Source organism: Dromiciops gliroides, chromosome 6 (assembly GCF_019393635.1).
Source record: "Dromiciops gliroides isolate mDroGli1 chromosome 6, mDroGli1.pri, whole genome shotgun sequence".
NCBI classification, from domain to species: Eukaryota; Metazoa; Chordata; class Mammalia; order Microbiotheria; family Microbiotheriidae; genus Dromiciops; species Dromiciops gliroides.
The window spans coordinates 54,781,127-54,803,502 of NC_057866.1; the positions used below are offsets into that span (position 1 = coordinate 54,781,127).

Here is a 22,376-nt window from a genome sequence, read left to right on the forward strand (position 1 = left end):
TCTGTCTCAAAAGAAAAGAGAGAGAGAGAAAGAGAAAGAAGGAAATAAATCAAAGGATAGTTGACCTAGAGCTGGAAGAGAGCTTAGAAATCATTAGTCCAGCTCATGATTTTAAGAATTAGAAAACCGGGGCCTAGAGAGGGTAAGGTTGGTCCAAGGTCAGCAGAATCAGGTTCAAGCTCGGGACTCTTCATCCTTGTACCAGGCTACATTTCTGGAGCCGCACTGTTTCTTAGTCTTACGCTTCAGGTCTGGCTCACCCATGGTGGGGTGGTGAAGTCCAAATGAGGAAACCCTCCACCAGTGCTGATTGCCACACCATCTGTAACTTGGGGGTCTTTGAGAGTTGCTAGGAAGCAGGAAGGGGTTAACCGATTGGCTCATGGCCAGGTAGCCAACATGTGCAAGGGCAGGACCTGAATCCAGGTACATGTTCCTAAGTCTGAGGCCCATCTTCTGTTCCTTTCTTAGGTAGTGCCTCTCTGGAGGTTTGGCTATGAATTTATTTTTTTAATCTAGATGAAATAGTCAGGTGTCAATAATAGCAGCAGTAAAGGATAGGAATCCAAGACTCAGATTGGGACAGGATATTTGATGTAGATTGGTCATGGGTCACTCCTGTGGAAGAAAGCGAACTGAAGAACCTGACTCATCTCAGTCTTAGCCAGTGGTGAATCAGCCATTCTGCCCTACTCTGACAGCTTGACAGCACCTAAACAGCGCCCCACCTCACCAGAGAAGGGGTAACCTTGCACCTCTGTCCAGGGCGGCAGAGGAAGTGGGACTTCCTGAGCATCTTATCCTCGATCTGTTCTGTTGTTGGGTGGGGCGAAGCTGTTAGGGCCCCTTGTTCTCCCTCGCTTCCCACACTCTGTTAAGCCTACACCACCCTGAGACAGGAAAGAAAGGGGCCCCGGCTTTATTTACAGAGTGCAGGGATTTTTAACAATGAGCCACCCTTTCTCACTGCCTCAAGACCAGGAGATAAGATTTGCCTGCTGACTTGGTAAAAAAAAAAAAAAGGTTCCTCCCTTGTCTGTGTCCAGCGCCAGACATCCTCTCTAGCCTGATTCAGCCTCCTCCACGCAGAAGGATGCTGCTCCTCCTTGTACTTCCTCTTAGAGTCTCTCCTGTGGGGAGACAGGCCAGACCAGCTCAAGGGCTCAAGCACATTCTCCTGCCTTCCATCACCCAGCCCATTAACCTAGAACCAATCAGTCATCAAGCATTTATTAAGTGCCTACTGTTTTTAGGACACTATTCTAGGCACTGGAGAGACTAACACAAAAGTTAAAAAGAAAAAGTCCCTGCCCTCAAGGACAGGGGAGGAGAAAAATACACGTATATATAGACATATACAAAACAGGTACAAACAAGGTCATTGAGGGGGGCATTAGCAGATAGGAGGGGGAGGGGGGAGTCTGAGAAGTCTTCATATAGAAGCTTGAAACTTCTTTTTTTGTGAGGGAATTGGGGTTAAGTGACTTGCCCAGGGTCACACAGCTAATAAGTGTCAAGTGTCTGAGGCCAGATTTGAACTCAGGTCCTCCTGAATCCAGGGCTGGTGCTCTATCCACTGTCCCACCTAGCTGCCCCAAGCTTGAAACTTCTTGAAGACAGGTCTTCCTGACCCTGAGATCCCTCTATTGGCTGGGCAATGTCTCGTCCAGAGCTTTGGTTATTGAATGATTGATTTTTTACTTTTTTTTTGTGGGGCAATGAGGGTTAAGTGACTTGCCCAGGGTCATACAGCTAGTAAGTGTCAAGTGTCCGAGGCCGGATTTGAACTCAGATCCTCCTGAACCCAGGGCTGGTGCTTTATCCACTGTACCACCTAGCTGCCCCATTGATTGATTTTTAAGAATAATAAAAGCTCATATTTATATAGCATTTACTATGGGCCAGGCACTGTGCTAAGTGCTTTACAAATATTATCTCATTTAATCCTCACAACACCCTAGGAGGTAGGTGATATTATTGTCCCCATTTTACATATGAGGGAACTGAGGCAGGCACAAAAAGTCACACAGCTAGTAAGTTTCTGAGGCCAGATTTGAAGTCAGGTCTTCCCGACTCCAGGCCCAGCCCTCTAAATCTTGATGGAAAAATCAGATGTGGGGCAGTTAGGTGGTACAGTGGATGGATAGAGCACCAGCCCTGGAGTCAGGATGACCTGAGTTCAAATCTGGCCTCAGACACTTAACACTTACTAGCTGTGTGACCCTGGGCAAGCCACTTAACCCCAATTGCCTCACTTAAAAAAAAAGAAAAGACAAATCAGATGTGAATAAAGGCAGCAGTGAAGGGTAGGTATTCTAAGAGGCAGAGGGGAGGTGGGAGAACGTGGCAGGCATGTGGAGCAGCCAGTGCAAGCAAAGATAGAATACGTAACAGCTCTCCATTCTCAGCAGTCTGGCACGCAGCCCTCCTCCTCTGAGCAGACCCAGCGGGGCTCCCAAGATTAGACAGGCATCCTTTCAGTGACTTTGGAGGTGAAATGACAAGCATCTTTTTCCCCCTTTCTCCTAGTGCTCCGCCTTTGACTGAAAAGGAAGTCGAGGTAAGTATCTCACAGTTCTCATGAAAATCCATCTACATCCTGGCTGAAGTGGCCTGTTCCGCTTCCAGAGTACTTTGATGTAGACACAGGCCTTAAGGGTTGGGAGGGGGATGCAATGTGACCACTTGAGTGATGTGGTGGACCAGACCCCAATAGCCTTCATTAACTTTGGAGGGTCTCATGCCTATTTACATGGATGGATGGATGGATGGATGGATGGAGAGAGATAGATGGAGAAGTAAATAGATGGAGAGGTAGATGGATGGAGAAATAGATGGAGAGAGAGATAGATGGAGAGATGGAGAGATAGACGCCAATTCCTGAAAAGTGATGCTAGGAGCAGAGAAGGCAGGTTTTCTTTCTCTATGAGAAAGCCAGGGACCATGGGATGATTTAAATAGTATCAAATTAATTCACAAAGAATGAAAAGATGGGGTTTATCTCTGCTTTGCTTTTAAAACTTCAGACTTGGGCTTTAGCATCTTTGGGTCCAAGGAAAAAGGACTAGGCAGCTGCTGCAGCCCCAGCTCATGCTGCCAACCCTTTCCACAAAGATTTGTTAAAGGGACCCAAAATCAATCAATCACATTTATTGTGCACCTACTGTGTGTCATGTGCTATAGCCCTGCAGGACTCCAATAGAGCAGAAGTAAGCAGGGAGAGCAGTCAGTAAATATTTATTAAGTGCCTACTATGTGCCAAGCACTGGGGATGCAAAGAAAGGCATGACAATCCCTGCCCTCAAGGAGCTCCTATTCTAATGAAAATCAACTATGTACAAACAAGATAGACACATGAGAGAACTGGAATGAAGAGAAAGAAGCAGCCGGAGCAGAGGTAGTTCTCCTTTCTTGGTGCATCAGATGTGAATAGGGAGCAGGAACCATTTCTTGCCTTTAAGGGCCCTTTGTTTTTCTGACATCTGTCTGCCTCTCACAAGCAAAGCATGTTCAACTTAGAGAAGAAAGACCTAGCTGGTGGCAACATTGCTATTTCAGAGCAGGAAAAAAAATAAAAGAATTATTGGGCTAGGTAGTTGAAGGATTTAATGTGAAGAAAGCATTTTGTATCACCTCCCAATGTAGAGATGAGAGGAGGGAGAAATGTTAGTAAATGGGCTCATGTATGCATTTGTGGTTATTGGCTTCAAAATAGAATCAATTCTTAATTTATACTAATCTGTTGTAGGGGAAGGGAAGTACTGGGTGGGGGCAGAGACATGAGCAACACAAGAACACTGAATCACAAAAATCACTTTTACTTCATTTGAAAAGGGATCCCAAGATTTTGTAGCATATTTGCTTATTTGATCTCATTTCTCTTTGGCTAATAATTTTTAAAAGAACTTACCTGCCCTCTGTGGTTGTGTGAAATAGACGAAGTGAGGAATTTATTTATAGGACTATAGATTTAGAAGTGGAAGTGGCGGGGCAGCTAGGTGGCGCAATGGATAAAGCACCGGCCCTGGAGTCAGGAGGATCTGAGTTCAAATCCGGCGTCAGACACTTGACACTTACTAGCTGTGTGACCCTGGGAAAGTCACTTAACCCCCATTGCCTCACCAAAAAAAAAAAGTAGAAGTGGCCTTGAAGGTCATCTAATCCTCCCATTTTACAGATGAAGAAAATTGCCCAAGGTCAGACGAGAAGTAAGTAGCAGAGGGAGGGTTTGAATCCAGGGTTGCTGACTCCAAATGAAACATTATTTCCATTAGACTGGCTCCCTCCCTAGTCCTGGGGGGGGCGGGGCAGAGAGAAGGCCACCTAGGGTCAAAAAGGTTCCCAAGCTGCCCGTTAGAGTCCAAAGACTAATAATGGAGAGGGGTTCATCACGGATGTGCTCAGGCTAGGCAGGGAGAGAGTGGTGGAGTTGGGAGTGGCCAGGTATTTGGGAAGTATATTCAAGAACAAGTCATCTCTGAGCTGTTTGTTTAAAGACCATCAGCAAAAGTCTCTGCAAGGTGAAGTCATTCAGCTAATGAGGCTGGGCTCCCCCCAGCCCAGCCAGCAGCCGGCTACCTCTGGCCAACAGAACAACCTCTTCTCTATGCATGGAAATGGCCGGTTTTACTCTTATGGTTATTGGCTTACTCAGACCTGTTGCTGATTGACCCAGGGCCGAGCTGGTAAGAGGCTGAGAAAATGAAGACCATCACCTTCATTTATTTATTCATTGCTTACTGACATGTGGTTAGTTCCTACGAGAGGCAGTGTATGGTGTATGGCCCTAAAGAAGATACAAAGAGGGGCAGCTAGGTGGCGCAGTGGATAGAGCACCAGCCCTGGATTCAGGAGGACCTGAGTTCAAATGCAGCCTCAGACACTTGACATTTACTAGCTGTGTGACCCTGGGCAAGTCACTTAACCCCAATTGCCTCACCAAAAAACAAACAAACAAAAAAACAACAACAAAAAATAAACCACAAAGATACAAAGAGAGGCAGCTAGGTGGCTCAGTAGATAGAGCACCAGCCCTGGATTCAGGAGGACCTGAGTTCAAATCCAGCCTCAGACACGTAGCACTTACTAGCTGTGTGACCCTGGGCAAGTCACTTAACCCCAATTGCCTCACCAAAAAAAAAAAAGAAGATACAAAGAGGAAGATGATGATGAGGAGGAGGAGAAGGATGATGGTCATTAATAATAACTGACACAATCACTCCAAAAAAATCCAAATAATGCAATAATTAATAATAACTAATGTTAATGTAGGGCTTTAAAGTTTGCAGAGTACTTACATCACCTTTTAAAAAAATCTTCACAACAGATGTATAAACTGAGGCTTAGAGAAATTAAATTACTCCACGGTGGTTCCACAGCGAGTAAGAATCAGAGGTGGGGCAGCTAGGTGACACAGTGGATGGATCACTGGCCCTGGAGTCTTGAGGACCTGAGCTCAAATCTAGCTTCAGATAGTTACTAGCTTTGTGACCCTGGGCAAGTCATTTAACCTCGACTGCCTCCCCCTGCCCAAAGAAAAAACCAGCAGTAGAATTTAAACCCAGGTCTTCCTGGTGCCAACCAAAACTCTAACCATTATACTATCCTACCTCTCTAGACATAGTCTCTTGCCCTTGAGAGTTCCCAGGCTGGCAGAGGGCTAGGGCACATACAGAAATGAATATGATACAACTTAGAACATAAGTATGTGAGTAGTGTTCACAGTCTTATGCAATCAGCGCAGAGAAAGATCCTACTTCCCTGAAGAGTTTCCATCTGCCCTACTCTCTTCCCCAATGGTTTCCTACATGGGCTAAGGCCAGGAAGCTCCTTCTCTGTGATTTCCACCTTTTTAAAGGTCAATTCTGCACTCAGAGATTTCTGTAACTAATGTTTATACAAAGTCCTAATTGAACCTTAGGGATCTTTAAAAAAAAAAAGTCTTCTGGCAGCCATTTGAAATTGCTGTTTGGGCAGAAACTGGGAAATGTGATAGGAACGTTGGCTGAAATCGTTTTTAAATCAACAAGACCTATCCCTCACACCAGCTTGCCTTAAATATAGTTTCTCCATGTGAAACTCTTTGGACATAAATCCCCCCAGCTAATCCAGATTGTTTACGTTGGCTCAGCCAAGTAACCCCAGCTTAAACTGGAGTTGCTATCATGGATTTTTTTTTTTAATTCAGTGGAGAACAGAATTTTTTTGTTTGTTTGTTTTGGAGGGGGGGTGGCCAATTTTAGTGAAATGCACTGATTCTATCTCCATTCTCTTAAATATCTTGGGCCATATATCATCACTTTTGCAGTGTTCAAAAGCTTTTTCATAGGTTCTTAATATCTTAGAGTTGGAAGAAGAGAATTTATTTGTCTTTAGATCATAGACTTAAGGAACCTTAGAAAGCTATCTAGTCCAGCCCCCTCATTGTACAGAAGGGGAAACTGAAGATCACAGAGATTGAGTGGCTTGGCCAATGTCACAGAGCCTATAACTGGCAAGTCCAAGGGTAGAGACCAGGTCTACTCTGATGTTCTTCCCAGAATCTCTCTTTCTATCTTTTTTTGGGGAGGAAGGGGGCAATGAGGTTTAAGTGACTTGCCCAGGGTCCCACAGCTACTAAGCGTCAAGTGTCTGAGGCCAGATTTGAACTCAGGTCCTCCTGAATCCAGGACCGGTGCTTTATCCACTGAGCCACCTAGCTGCACCCCGCCCCGCCCCCAGAATCTCTTGAAAGGTCCTCAGCCCTTTTCATAATCTCCATTGTCCTGATGTGATTGAAATTCCATCTCACTTACTATTGGAGGGTAAGGCATTAAAGTTACCTAGGAGGAAGAGCAGTTCTTTGTATTATTATTATTCATTCTCATCCATTAACACCTTGCTAAGATTTGATTTACCACCTTAGCCTTAGAGAATAGACCCCTCTTGAAGGAGGTTTTGATGGGCACTTGCACATTTTGGTAAGCCGTGTTAATACAGATTCTTGTGATAGAAAGAACTCGGATTTAGAGATTAGAGGACCAGGATCCAAATTCCAGCTGTCACCGACTACCCAGAAGACTTTATGGAAGTCACTTGAGTTCTCTGGGACTCAGCATTGGACTAATCAGCCTCTGATGTCCCATCGGGGTCTCAAGCTGGCATTCTAAAATCTATAGATGAGTCATGTTCGACCTTCTAACATTCAGCAGCTACTCCTTGCCCTTCTCCTCCGCTTTTTCTCCCCCTCCTTAGAATGTGTTTGTACAACTGTCCTTGGCCTTTCGAAATGACAGCTACACCCTGGAGTCGAGAATTAGCCAGGCAGAGAGGGAAAGAAACCTGACAGAAGAGAACACGGAGAAAGAACTGAACAACTTTAAAGCTTCAATCACGGTAAGGAAGGAGCCTGTCTCTGAGAATGCCCAAGTGCCCACCCGTCCCTGACCTGTCCCAAGACCAGAGCAACCCCTCAGCTATGGAGAGAGGGAGGGGAGGGGAGTACTTACTACTACCGTGGGAGGAGAATTGTGTGTCTGAGGACACGGGGTGAAGGTAAGTTGATGGGGGACCACCAGGGAGCAAAGTTATAAATTAAGAAGTGACTATATTTATAACTGGAAGGCAGTTAGTCGGTGGTCAGGGGAGGAGATGCCCTGTTAGCAGGTGCCAAAATGACCACATCTGATCAGTCAGTGAAGACAGAGTAAGATAGGGGGCTGCCCTTGAGCCCAGACAATCTCTTGTCACATACTATGGCTGGGTGACCCCGGGCAAGTCAAATTGCAGAGAAGGTACCAACCCTGAATTGGTAGAAGGAACTTCCTTCCTCATCTGGGAGTTCTCGATATCATAAGTTAATGGACAGGTGCAGTTGTATCCTTATCCTATCATCTGCGGTTGGGAAGGCAGGCCTGGCTTCACACGGTTTTCCAAGAATACTCTGCCTCCTTTTAGGAATCCCCAAGGGCAGCCTGAGGGGGTGGGATGGGGGAAGGTTTGCCTGTGAGATGGTGTGGGTTGGTAGTGAGGGAAATGGGTTGCCCTCATCTATGTAGGAGGTATGTGACCTTCAGACATTTTTTTTTTAGCTCCAGATGCTGGGGCCTTACCTTTTGCCTCCCTTCCCTAGCCACTGGTCCCTATCCAGATGTCTGTTTCTTTTTTATTTGAGATTTTTAAAAAAATCTTTTGTCCAGATGTTTTTAGCTGGGTAGGAAATCCCCAATTTGCTAAAGCATAGCGGGTGGATCTGACCAAAGGGCAGGTTGAATCTCTAACAGGAGCCGGGAAGGGCTTCTCTAGGGCAGGCCCTGGTTCAGCCACTAACCTCAGCAGCTGTGGAATGGGGAAGGGCGAGGTGGGGTAGGTGGGGGGACATTCCGATCTCCCCCATTCCTGCCTTCCTCCCTTCAAGGGACTCCACATGTTCTGTGTCCTCTCCTCTCAGTCCTCAGCATCCGTCTGGCAGCCCTGTGAGCACCGAGAGACCTATGAGAAGCTGTTGGAAGATATCGCAGTCCTGCATCGTCTGGCCGCTCGCCTCTCCAGCCGCGCTGAAATGGTCGGGGCAGTCCGCCAGGTCAGACCGCTGGCCTCCCTCCTTCCACCTCCCCCCCCACTCCAGAACCTGCTCATCTCAAGACATTGATGTGTTGGCCTTCCCGTCCTGGGGCTGTGCCCCCTTTGTTGAATCTGTTAGCCTAAGGAGACTGCTGGGATATGGGGTAACAAACAGGTGGCCCCGAAGGACATGAAAGAAAGTGAGCAGCATCACTTCTCCCTAAACTCAGGTCTCAGCCCCAGAATAAACCACGTCAGCAAGCATTTATTAAGCACCTACTATGTGCCAAGCACCGTGCAGGGATACAAAGGTGGTGGGGGGAGAGTCCCTTCTAATGCGTGGGACAAGATGCTAGTAACTATGTACGTGCAAGATATAGACAGGGTGAATTGGAGGCAATCCCAGAGCGAAGGTATGGGCAGGGGGGAGCAGAAAGGAAAGGCCTCTTGCAGAGACTGAGCTTGAGCTGAGTCCTGAGGGGAGCTAGGAGACCGAGGTAAGGAGAGAGAACATTCAAGCCACAAGGAACAGACATTTGATGGATGGAGGGACATCTTTGAGAGACCTCAAGAAGCCCAGGGTGAAAACTGAGGAAGGCCCTTACCCAGCACAGAGTATACATATCAGGCCGAATCTAGGAAGACGAAATGTAAGAGAGGTAAAGAAACATCTTATATCTGGGTTCAAATTATCCACTGCACAAATTGAGAAGACCCATATGACTGGATAGCATCTGCGTAAAGGCTCTCACTGACCACTGTAGTGGGATGCATCAGCAAAGAAAGTCAGTTAGGCTGGGGGCAGCTAGTGGATAGAGCACTGGCCCTGGATTCAGGAGGACCTGAGTTCAAATTTGGCCTCAGACACTTGACACTTAACAGCTGTGCGACCCTGGACAAGTCACTTAACCTTCATTACCCTGCCCCCCCCAATCAATTGGGCTCTTTTTGTTTTAATAATAAACATTTTTATTTAAAGTTTTGAGTTCCAAATACTATATCCCTCCTTCCTTCAGTCCCTTCCCCCCTCCTTGAGGCGGTAAGCAATCAGATATAATTAGGCTCCTTTTAGAGAGACCAGATAATACAAGACTGGGCCTCATCCACAGCTGAAGTTCAGTTGTGTGTGTCTCATTTTAGTAAGGTCTTCCTGACTGCAGGCCCAATGCTCTACCTACTTGCACCATCTGAATGGATGTGATTCTTGCCTGCCTTGCTGTGGATGCTAGACCTCTATTGAGGGTGTGATAACTCTAATGGGTGGGTTTTCTGGCTGTCATTCCATTGACTCACTCTGACTTAAAGTATGACATTCTTCACGTATTTTAGCTGCTGTCCTCCATGACATCTAGCTCAGCAGACACACAAAGTATCCCAAGTGCGGGGTTGAGCAATTAAAAATGTAAAACTGCACCAAGATTTTTGGGACATCCTGTGTCCATGCCTATATAGAAAGATACACTTCCTAGCTGATCTCTGAGGTCCTTCCTCCCCTTGACAGACTGTCCTCCAAGGCCCCTCCCATGTCTGACAGGCAGTCCTATATTCTCAGGTCTCTCAGGGTATAACGGTGCAAAGAGCATTAGATTTAGCATCAGAGGGTCTGGTTTCAAATTCTGCCTTTGCTACATGAGCTTGGTCAAGTGACTTCAACTAACTGAGCCTCAGTTTCCTCATCTGTAAAATGAGGGGACCTGAGGGCAGCTAGGTGGCTCAGTGGATAGAGCAGCAGCCCTGGATTCAGGAGGACCTGAGTTCAAATCCGGCCTCAGACACTTGGCACTTACTAGCTGTGTGACCCTGGGCAAGTCACTTAACCCCAATTGCCTCACCAAAATAAATAAATAAATAAACAAACAAATAAATAGATAGATTAATTATTTTTTTTTTAAATGAGGGGACCTGGATGTAATGATCTCTAAAAACCTTTCCAGTTCTAGATCTGGGCTCCTACGGTCCTGCCTCTGATATTTCCTATAGATCAAGTCTCAGGAGTTTACTTCTTCCCATTGCTCATTCTACTAGTCCTGGCTCCTAGAACTGATCTGCTCCTACCGTCTCTCCTTCCCCATAGGAAAAGCGGATGTCAAAGGCTGCTGAGGTGATGATGCAGTACGTAGAGAATTTGAAGAGAACGTATGAGAAGGACCATGCGGAGCTCATGGAATTTAAGAAACTAGCAAACCAGAATTCGAGTCGAAGCTACGGCCCCTCTGGTAAAGCTGAGTGGGATTTCTGACATCCAAGGCTGGCCCCCTCACGTCCCTGGGGGAGGGGTGGGGGTGAAGCCTGGCCCTACAGCAGCCAATCAGGCAGCTAGTACTATGAAGGGCCTACTGTGCTGAGAGCTGTAGGTACAAAGAAAGGCGGTCAGTCCCTGCCATTCAGGAGCTTACAGTCTAATGAGGGAGACGATGCATGAACAAGCGATGGGCAGGAGGACCAGGGAGTTGTCTCAAAGGGAAGCACCAAGGCGGGGGAAGAATTCTTGCAGAAGGGGGAATTCTGTGGATCTTTGAAGGAAGCCGGGAGGCCGAGATGAGCGGGGAGAGTATCCTGGGCATGGGGAATGGCTGGGGGTGGGGGGAAGTACCTTGTTGGAGGAACAACCAGGAAGCCTGTGTCCCTGGATGGAAGACTTTGGGGAAGGGAGTAAGGGCTAAGGAGGATGGAAAGGTAGGAAGGGGTCAGGCTGTGTAGGCTTGAAAAGCCAAATGAAGGATATTGCATTGGATTCTGGAGGGGATAGAGACAGAGCTGTATTTTAGGAAATCGATTCAACAGCTGAATAAAGGGTGGACTGATCTGGGAAAGACTTGAGACAATAGACCCTTGAAATAGTCTAGGTGTAAAGTGATAAGGACAGCAAGGTCATGCTGTCGATGGAATGCCCAGCCTAGAGTCAGGATGACCTGAGTTCAATCCAACCTCAGACACTTCCTAGCTGTGTGACCCTGAGCAAGTCACTTCACCCTGTTTGCCTCAGTTTCCTCATCTGTAAAATCAGCTGGAGAAGAAAATAGCAAACCACTCCACCATCTTTGTCAAGAAAACCCCAAATGGGGATCGCGAAGATTTATAGGGCAGCTACGTGGTACAGTGAATAGAATGCTAGGGCTGGAGTCAGGAAGACTCATCTTCTTGAGTTCAAATCCAGCCTCAGACACTTACTAGCTTTGTGACCCTGAGAAAGTCACTTAACCCCTTTTGCCTCAGTTTCCTTATCTGCAAAATGAGCTGGAGAATGACAAACACTCTAGTTTCTTTGTCCAAACAAACAAACAAAATATAGTCAGGAAGACTTAGACACCTCTGGAAAAAAAAAACAACAACTGAATGACATTGTGTAAATTGTATTAAATGACTTTATAGACACTTTCCACCTCTAAATCTCTGACCCAGTGACTCTATCAAACAGCTGGCAGCCGGTAGTGGGAGCTAGAAGGGTGTTTGAAAGCAGAAGAACTCGAGGGATCAAAAGCAGAAAATACAGAGAGCAGAAGTTGCACCCCACATAAGCAAGCACTGATGACAAGGTGCAAATATCCAGTTCTCTTTAGATCTAAGGAACTGCTGACATTTAGAGGGACCTTTTCCCAGTTTCACTCACTAAAGATTTGAACACCTGCTGTGTCATCCTGTGGGCCTGGTGCTGAGAGATACAAGATTGATGAGACATAGCCCTGCCCTCAGGGAGCTCACAGTCTTGGAGAAAGTAGATGAATGGAAACGTTACATTAGTGTAAATGCTTAAGTATAGTTTAAAATACCAGGAGATGAGATGATTCACCTCTGGCAGCTGGGGGGGGGGCGCAGCAGCAAGTTTTCTGGTGGACTTCGGTCTTGACGGCTGGGTGGGATAGCAGCAGGTGGAGATGGTGGGAAGGAAGGTCATTCTAGCCCCAGGGAAAAGTATCGACAGAAGGCCAGAGGTGAGCCATTGCAGGAAGTGTGGGGAGTGGGGCTGGCGATAAGTCCAGGCCGGATGAAGCCCAAAGTTTATGAGCAGGGGAAGGAGCGTGCATCAAGGCTGGAAAAACTGGAACCTGAGAACATGCAGGCATCCTGAAAAGTGACCTTGTTTACTCCATATGTTTTATTGACGAAGACCCAGTACTTACAACCTGGAATCAAAGAGGTGATGAAGAACAGCAAACGGCCCCTCAGGTCCACTCCAAGGGGAGCAGAGGTGATGCCTGACAGGTTTAGGAGGGGGTGGCTTACTCTCTTAGACAGTCAGTTGCCCGATTCTCAGAGAAGTTAAGGGAATCATTGTCCGTGGTCACACAGTTGGAAGTGGGATTTGAATCCACAGGCCTCCAGGTTCCCAAGTGTGTCTCTGGTGTTGGTTATAGAAGGCATGCCCTAAGTCTGGTCTGTTAACCCAATTGCTCTCTGGCATGAGGAGAGATGAAGCCAAATGACAAGATAATTTCCAAAGGGGGCAGCTAGGTGGCGCAGTGGATAAAGCACTGGCCCTGGATTCAGGAGGACCTGAGTTCAAATCCGGCCTCAGACACTTGACACTTACTAGCTGTGTGACCCCAGGCAAGTCATTTAACCCTCATTCATTGCCCCACAAAAACAACAAAAACAAGACAATTGCCACAATCGCCATTTTGATGCATGAATTTTCACTGATGGATCGGAGGGGAGTGATGGGACTTGGATGATTTTAATTCCGGGGTCATCTGTGCTTGACTTCTCATTTCTTTGCTGAAAGAGGCCAGACAGAGTAACTTCTGTGTTCACGGTTGTTCCTGCTGTGATGAGATAACGGAGGGCTGTGATATAGTCACAATCCTAAGTCTGGACTAGTAGAAATAGGATGTGATGCTTGGTTGTTTTTCAGTCATGTCCAACTCTTTGTTTGGCTTTTCTTAGCAAAGATGCCGTTTCCTTCTCCAGCTCATTTTACAGATGAGGAAACTGAGGCAAACAGGGTGAAGTGACTTGCCCAGGGTCACACAGCTAGTAAATGTCTGAGGCTGGATTTGACCTCAGACCTAGCATGCCATCCACTGTACTACCTAATAGAAATATAGTACCCAGAAAAAGAGGGGCAATGGTCCTTCTGCCCCTTAGACCATGACTGGAGTGTTGTATTCAGTCCTAGGTGAAAGGAATTGGCATTTTAGAATGTGTCCTGGAGAGGTAAGTCAGAGAGTGAGATCCCTGTCACTGGAAGTATTCAAATACACAAACATATGTCAGGGATATTGTAAAAGGGGCTTTTGTGGGTACACCAGATGGCATTTGATGTCTTTTCCAGCTCTGAGATTTTATTATTCTCATAGTGAGAGCACTGGATGAAAATAGGCCTTGTCCCTGATAATAATATAACTGTTATAATATAATATGTATAATAATTGTTTTACCCAGTGCTTTAAGGTTTGCAAATCACTTTTAATTATGTTCTCTGGTCGATCCTCACAATAAAACTTCAAGCTGGGTGCTATTACCCTCATTTTAAAGATGAAAAAACTGAGTCCAAGAGAGGTGAAATCTCTCAGGCTCACACAAATGCCTGAGGCAGGATTTGAACCCAGACCCTCTTGAATCCAAGTCCAGGGCTCTTTCCACTGTGTAACCTAGCTGCCCCTACAGAGCTGAGTTGCTGTTTCTGCCCCCACGCCTTCTCATTTCACCCTCTCAGCAGTTGCTAGAGTCATCAGAAATCATTTCCCAGCAAGAAGAGCTCATGCCAGTGAGAACAAGAGCCCCGGCTATTGATGGATAAACAGCCTTTGCTACATGAGCTTTAGAGTGGAGCTTTAGAGCCCACAATTCCTGGATATTGCAAACATCCTTAGTTACAAAGAACAGTGTGGGGGGCGGGGGGCTGCAGAAAGCAAGTCCCAGATGGAGAAATCTTTATAAACAGAACACTGGGAGAGTTTTCTGGGGAATATCAGCAGCTTTTTTTCCCCCCAAAACCAAGGTAAAAATGCACAATTGGCTTGGGTTTAGGAAATGCACCGGCTTAGCAGACAGATCCCTGCCAATATTTGGAGCTGGGAGAGCGAGTGACTTCAATTCTTAATCTCGACACACAAAACCCCAGCCCAACATTCCTTAAGCCTAATCACTCGGTTTATTGACGTCGCCCAAAGAGGATGCCGGGATACACACGCCAATCAGCTTCACCAGCCACCAGATTTCTGGCTCCTAATGGGCAAAGTTGCTGATGTGGTGGTTTTAGAAAAACCAGTAATTAATCAGCACTCCAGGCTTAGCACAGTGCCTGGCCCACAGTAGGTGCCTAATAAATGCTCATTGACTTGATAGGCTTGATTTGAGTGGCTGAGACAGTTAGGGGTAGTGATGTTTTAGGGTCAGAAGGACAAGGAAGACCAGAGCCTTTACTCAGATGTGCCATCCCAAGACAAGAAGATCCTGGGCACCTTTCAAACACCAAATCATGTAGCTATCATTCCAGTGTCCCCGCACTGGCACCAGACTCCACAGAGGGGTAAAGAAGGGCTGAGCCAGAGACATTCGGGCTCTCCTCTATCCTTTTCCTGAATCTGATCTGAAGTGTTTAACAATGTTCTTCTCTCTGTCTCTCCTCACTGCTGCAGAGGATGGGGTCCCTCGTGCCACCAGATCTATGTCTCTCACCCTGGGAAAGGTAGGCTGCCTGCAAAGGCAGGGGGGACATACGGCTGCTCAGAAGGGACCTGGGAGTTGTTTAGTAAGGGGCTCCATTGAGGGCAGCTAGATGGCGCAGTGGATAAAGCACCGGCCCTGGATTCAGGACCTGAGTTCAAATCCAGCCTCAGACACTTGACACTTACTAGCTGTGTGACCCTGGGCAAGTCACTTCACCCTCATTACCTGTAAGTAAGGGGCTCCATCATAACCTAAGTCCATGGTCTTTCAGGAGGGAAAACCATCCATAGATACAAGTTCACCAGCTATTCATTCCTCAGGTGACCTTGAACCTTTAATCTTTTTCTGACACAGTTTCCTTGTTTACAGATAGGAAGCTCTGGAACTTTCCCTGCAGAGGGGCAGCTAGGTGGTTACAGAGGATGGAGCTCTGGGCTTAGAGTTGGAAAGATCTGAGTTCAAATCTAACCTCAGCCACTTACTAGCTGTGTAGACACTGGGCAGGTTACTTAACAGGAGTGTACCTTCTTCTTCTGTCTGCCTCAGTTTCCTCAAATGTAAAATAAGGTTACTAACAGCACCTACCTCCCAGGCTTGATCAAATAATATATGTATAGCACATACAATAGGTGCTTGATAAATGCTTGTTTCCTTCCTGTATGCTTCACAGGATATGTGTGAGGACTCATTCATGTCCAAAAGCCCCTTCTTGAAATTGGGTAGAATCATGGGATTGTAGAGATCTTGGAGGCTGTTGACTCCAACCCCCTCATTTTCCAGATGAGGAAATTCCCACAACTAGTAATTGTCTAAGTAAGTGGGATTTGAACCCAGGTCAGAGATTTCAGTTCAAAAGTATGAAAAACTTCTTAAAACTTAGAGTCTTTAAATGGAACAGGCTGCCTTGTCAGTCTCTGTTGCTAGAGCTATTTAAAGGGAATGACTAGGCTGCGAGGTGGTGCGGTGGATAGAGCACTAGTCCTGGAGTCAGGAGGACCTGAGTTCAAATCCAGTTTCAGATACTTAGCTATGTGACCCAGGACAAGTCACTTAAACCCAGTTTCCTCAAAAAATAAAAAAGAAGAAGAAGAAGAAGAAGGGGATGACCCCTAGTCAGCGGTGCTACAGAGGAGATTCTTGCTTCAAGCAGGAGGGTGGACCTCAGAGGGCCCTTCCAACTCTTAAGAATTCATGTTTCTAATCAAAAGAGGCCCCCAAACCCTTTTCTTCCTCATAGACTCATAGGATGGGAGAGCAGGGCAGAACTTTTTGGGGATGCGGTGGGGCAATGAGGGTTAAGTGACTTGCCCGAGGTCACACAGCTAGTTAAGTGTCAAGTGTCTGAGGCTGGATTTGAACTCAGGTGCTCTTGAATCCGGGGCCGGGGCTTTATCTTCTGTGCCACCTAGCTGCCCCAGGGCAGAACTTTTAACAGTCATCTGGCTCAGCTGGCCCCCTCCACCAACACCTTTTTATAGTTAGGGAAACTGAAGCTGAGAGGGGTTATGTGTGCTGAATACTAACGGCATCTGTTTTTGTACATGAGAAATCTCTATTCCACCCTCTTGGTTTTTGTCAACTTCCTAAAGTCGTGGTTTTCCCCAGAAAATAACTCTGGTCCAAGAACAAGTCCCAGGGCGCACGGCTTTAGAGCTTCTCTGTTAATGTGGAATAACCCCCTATTCCCCTAATGTACCCATACACCCTCTTCCCCTCCCCCTTTTCATCACTTAGGATGGCCACCATTGCCTCACTGAGCATGGCCGGGCTCAAGGCCTTTCTGTTAGTGAAGCCTTTTCTTCCTACAGAACATGCCCCGTCGGAGAGTCAGCGTGGCCGTAGTCCCCAAGTTTAATGCTCTGAACATTCCTGGCCAGTCTCCTAGCACATCACCCATCCCATCCTTACCAGCCCTGGTGAGTATGACTAGGGGAATAATGGTGGCCCAGAACTAGGCCTTGGGATCATGGAAGGAAGACCTCCAGGGGCAGAAGAGAAGCCACAGGAAATATAGTGTGCTCAGCATGGGCTTGTGACTCATTCATTCATTCTGCAAACAGTTACGGAGAATCTTCTGTCTCTTGTTGACTTGAATAAAGACATAGAAACCTTGGATTTTGGCTTGAATTTTACATTTCACAACATAATTTATAGTTCATTCTGTGTAATTCAGAGGCAAACATGGAATAAAGGATAGAGAGCTGGCCTTGGATTCAGTCCTGCCCCTGAAACATTCTAGCCCCAGAGCCCTGGACAAGACACTTAACCTCACAGTGCTTTAGTCAATAGCAGCTGCACTGAAGGAAGGTACTGGCCTATATTGGCAGAGCCGCCGTCCTTTATCAATGACATAAACAAGTCTAATCTCTCTCTCTCTATGGACAGCATGGGCAGATTGTTGTCCCAGCCAATGATATTTCTCAAAGAAGGAATAGAAGAATTAATATAGCTTCAGACCCTTTGAAAAAAATGACCAAGTCCCATTACAAAGATTTTTCTATAACAAAGCTGTGTCCACATCCCACATCTTTCTCTGTCTCCCTCTGTCTCTGCTTCTCTATCTCTTTCTGTCTCTTTCTGTCTCTTTTTCTCTGTGTGTCTGACTCTGTGTGTCTGTCTATGTCTATGTCTGTCTCTCTCTTTCTCTCTTTTTCTCTGTGTGTCTGACTCTGTATCTGTGTCTGTCTCTCTTTTTCTGTGTGTCTGACTCTGTGTGTCTGTCTATGTCTATGTCTGTGTCTGTCTCTCTCTTTCTCTCTGTGTGTCTGACTCTCTGTATCTGTGTCTGCCTCTCTTTTTCTGTGTATCTGACTGTGTGTCTCTTTCTCTCTTTCTCTGTCTCTCTTTTTCTCTGCATATCTGACTCTGTGTCTGTGTCTGTCTCTCTTTTTCTCTGCATATCTGACTCTGTGTCTGTCTATGTCTGTCTGTCTCTGTCTCTTTCTCTGTGTCTGACTCTGTGTCTGTCTGTCTCTGTCTCTCTTTTTTTCTGTGTCTGACTGTCTCTGTGTCTGTCTTTGTTTCTGTCTCTGAATCTCTGTCTCTCTCAGTCTCTCTGTCTCTCTTTGTTTCTTCTTCTGGGAGGAAAGAACGTCACTCCTGTTTGTATTATAAGCAAGGAGAAGATGGCAATAGCTTAGTTCTATTCACAGCTCTATTGTTCTGTCAACCAGGAGCAGGTATCTTTCAACTCCCCTCCCCCCTCCTTTGCACTGATTCAAATCTCTTGTGCAACCACCAGTCTCGGTCAACCTAAACTCCAAGTCAAGGACCAAAATAAAGCCACCCACACGAAGTTTAGGAGCTTGGATGAAGAAAGGGTACTATAGGCACAGCACACTCTGACCACTCCCTCTTTGAAAAGCCTATTGTTTCTAGCTTTTTCTTCCCCCCACTTCTAGCTGTTGGGTCTCTAGCTTGGAAATGTGGGTTTCCAGGCACGGTGTTTACTCACAGAGTTCCATTACCAAAAACAAACAAACAACAACAACAACAAAAAACAGCTTGGACATCCTCTGAGTTCATTCTAAATAGTATGACTCATAGGAGCTCTGAGTCACTGGAACTCTTGATAGTAATAAGGGCACAATGGTGTGCCTTCTGCCTAGCCATGCACAGGGCAGGAAGTGGTCCGGCCTTAGGGCTACCCTCTAAACACAAGGGATCCGCTGGTTCCCATTGAAAGGACCTCCAATTTCCAAGCTCTAAGAGTTGAACTGATAGAGAGGAAGGAGTGAAAGGAAGCAAGTCCCCCTCACTGTACTTCCATCCCCCTATCCCCAAAGGAGAAAAATGATGCCTCCCCCGCTTCACCTCAGACTGGAAAGGACAGAGGAAGGCAGAAGGGAATCCAGGATGATGGCTCAGGAGCCGAGGTGACCCTTGGGAGCGCAGGACAGCTCAGGAGGGAAAAAGAGGAACTCGTGTGTCTAAATATGCACATAGCATATACTGGTCCACCTGTGTGTTTTGCTCTGATTTATTTAGGGAATTGAAAGATTTCTCGTATTTTCACTCCAGGCTGAATCACCAAATGGGAAAGGAAACCCCTCAGCTTCCCTGGCGCCATCTGCACTTTTAGAGAAGTAAGTTTTCTGGTTTGACTTTTCACCTTGAGGTTGTCTGGGAAACCTGGTTTGGTTGGTGGGCTATTTGTCTTTCTTCACTGTCTCTCCCTCCCAACCTTTTCCATCATTCCCCAACCTTTCCTTCTCTCCCATCTCACTTCTCCAACCCCTTTTCCTCCTTCCCCCATTCCAACCCAAATCATCTTTTCCCTTTGCCCCTTCTTCCTTTCTCTCTGTTCTTTCCATCCCCTACATCTCCTTTTACTTCCTCTTTTCTTCTCTTCTTCCCCCTCTCTCCCTATCTTCTACCTCCTTCTTTCTTTCCTTCTCTCCATCTCTCCATCTTTCCCCTTTCCCTCACTCTCCTCCTTCCACATCCACTACCTTTTCTTTCTCCTTTTCCTCTCTCCCCTCTTCTTTCTCCTCTTCCTCCTCTCCTCTCTTTCCTGGCTCCCCTCTCCCCTTACTTTTTTATTCCTTTTCTCTCCTTTCCCTCTCCTCTCTCCCTCTTCCTTTACCTCCCTCTCCGCTCCCCTCATGTCCTATCTTTTCTTCTCCCTCTCCTCTATCCTGATGCTTTTCTCCTGTTCCTATTTTCCCTTCTCTCCCTCCTTTCCCCCATTCCTACCCTCAAGGCCACTTTCATCACCAAGGAAAAAAATGTGATTTGAATTTAAATGAACTTTTATGGAAAATGATTTATTTAGCCCTCTAGGGTCCAGGAGACTGTAGTTTGATCCACGCCGCTACAGTTTATAAAATTATGAAGAAAATATGTTAAATCAAAATGTACTGGTCTAAGAAGGGCCTGGCTTCGCTTAGGAAAGTTTCCTATTTCAGGCGTCTGTGCCCCGTGCATTTCTTTCCATTTTAAGCCAGAAAAGCTGGACAACAAGACCCATTCCCATGATGCAGAGATCTGCATGACCCACATAGATCAGTCTTTTGCAGAACCTTTCCCTACCTGGCTGAGGACCCAGCCCTTGTAAAGGTTTCTCTTCTCCCATCAGCTGGAAATGTTGCCTCCCCTATAACCAAGGAAAATAGGGCTGTTGTTTTTTTAAGGTCGTTTATTCTTTCTTTAAAGAATCTTCATTTAATTTTTTTCTTAGCAGAGTACAGTAGCATAGATCTAGAACGGTAATGGACCTTAAAGTCACTCTAATCATTATAATCACTCATTATACAGGGAGAGAAACTGACAACTAGAAAGGTGGATTGACTTGCCCCAAGTTACACAGATTTTCAATGGTAGAGCTAAGGTTCAAACCCAAGTCAGAGAAAGACAGAGACAGAGAGACAGAGAGACAGCACCAGACAAAGAGCTTCACACAAACCTCTGGGGTTCCTTCTAGCTCTGAGATAATACAGTATTATAATTCTCAATGAAACACAGTAGCAGAAGGGAGGAATGCCGCTGATAATCCCCAAAGTTATATAATCCAAAAGCTTTGGAAAAAAAAGGCTTTCCCCCCTTACTTGCTGGACTAGTCTTGGGTAGACTCATATTTACCTTACCATCACATCTGAGTACAGTCAGATGGGGAGGGGAAGGGCGACGGTCAGGTGTGTGAAAACACTCGGATGCAACTTGAGTGTTGCCATGGGGAGTTGACAAAGTCCAGAGTTGAGGGCTGGCTGCACTGACATAGCACAGGGAAGAGATCCAGAATCCTCCAGCTCTGGCTGGGACCTGCAGCTGGATCCTAGATCGTTAGCCATCACAGACCCGGAAAACCCCTTCCTTCTTATCTGAAAAAAAAATGTGGGGGTTTTAGTGAATTATAAACCCAATGTGATGAGCTATGAGTGTTATGTGGTGGCCAAAAAAAGTGAATGTGACCTTGGAATGCATTAATAAAAGCATATGATGTCCAGAAATAGGAAGGGGAATTGTCCCTTGGTACTCTGCCCATGTCAGACCACATCTGGAGTGCTTTGTTCACTTTTGAAAACCATGTTTTAGAAAGAACCATCCGAGGCTAGATGACTGCCCACTTGTTGGGCATGTTCTGGATGGGATTTGTATGGTCTAGGTTGGATTATATAATCTCTGAGGACCTTTCCAATTCTGAGATTCTGTGATTTTAGAATAGAATTTTATAAAACAGAATAAAAGGAAGGAAACTGAGGATACCCAGAGAAGGGAAGGGAATTGCCCAGGGTCACATAGTAGCTTAATGACAGAGCTAAAAAGAGGAGGTGTCCGTATTCCTAGTCCAGTCATGGAATCTTCCATTGTACCCCACTGCCTACAGCAAATACCAATGAGTTCAATTTTACCAGGTCAGATCAAAATTGTATTTCATTTAGCCAAAGGTACTTGCAATGACTTAGATGTACAACAATTTTTAATATTGTTCATAAAAAAATCAAAACAGAATCACTTTCCTGATCAAGAAATCCTCTAGGAATCTCCTTATTACCCTATTAGGGTTTCCCTATTACCTCTAGGATAAAATACAAAGTGTCCTTAATAATCTGCCTCTTACCTACTTTTCTGGGTATATTTTATATTACTAGAGAGAGTAAAAGACTAGGTAACATTTCAGAGCTCTGGAGAGTCATCAAACCAAGACGATATGATGTCATTTTTGCAATGGCATCTCAAACTTCTTCAACTTTGATTTTTAAAGCAGTCAGTGAAGAGAAACTTACAAAGTTACCCATATGTTTCCATTGAACAGGAGATTGTAGGTTGGCTTTTTAACCTTTTTCCAGTATTGTTGGATATCAAATAGTTACAATTACTCCATCCCCTCAAGAGAGCTCTTGACACAAACTCACAGCATGGGTGAAAAAACTACTGTGTGGGGCAGCTAGGTGGCACAGTGGATAGAGCACCGGCCCTGGAGTCAGGAGGACCTGAGTTCAAATCTGGCCTCAGACACTTAACACTTACTAGCTGTGTGACCCTGGGCAAGTCACTTAACCCCAATTGCCTCACTAAAAAAAAAAAGTAAAAGAAAAAAACTACTGTGAAAATTACCTTAGTTCGGGGGCCCCCATAAACACAGTTCTCCAATTAGTACAACTCAATCCAATCCAATTCCATCCAACAAGTGTTTAAAGCACCTGTTCTTTGAAACAGACAAAGATAAAATGACCTCCAAGAATTTATATTCCATCAGGGGAATCGATATGTAAACAGATGAC

The 22,376-nt window shown here is 45.8% G+C and overlaps 1 protein-coding gene across 2 annotated transcripts in view; it reads left to right on the forward strand.

Moving 5' to 3' along the window:
• Positions 1-22,376, forward strand: part of IRAG1 (inositol 1,4,5-triphosphate receptor associated 1) — a 126,469-nt gene that overhangs the window by 93,576 nt on the left and 10,517 nt on the right. For both annotated transcript variants that reach the window (XM_043971382.1, XM_043971380.1), the window contains 7 exons: positions 2,530-2,560; positions 7,234-7,374; positions 8,429-8,560; positions 10,616-10,757; positions 15,123-15,172; positions 16,962-17,069; positions 19,174-19,238. In XM_043971382.1, the coding sequence (XP_043827317.1) occupies positions 2,530-2,560; positions 7,234-7,374; positions 8,429-8,560; positions 10,616-10,757; positions 15,123-15,172; positions 16,962-17,069; positions 19,174-19,238 (669 nt within the window). The remainder of the gene's footprint in view (positions 1-2,529; positions 2,561-7,233; positions 7,375-8,428; positions 8,561-10,615; positions 10,758-15,122; positions 15,173-16,961; positions 17,070-19,173; positions 19,239-22,376) is intronic.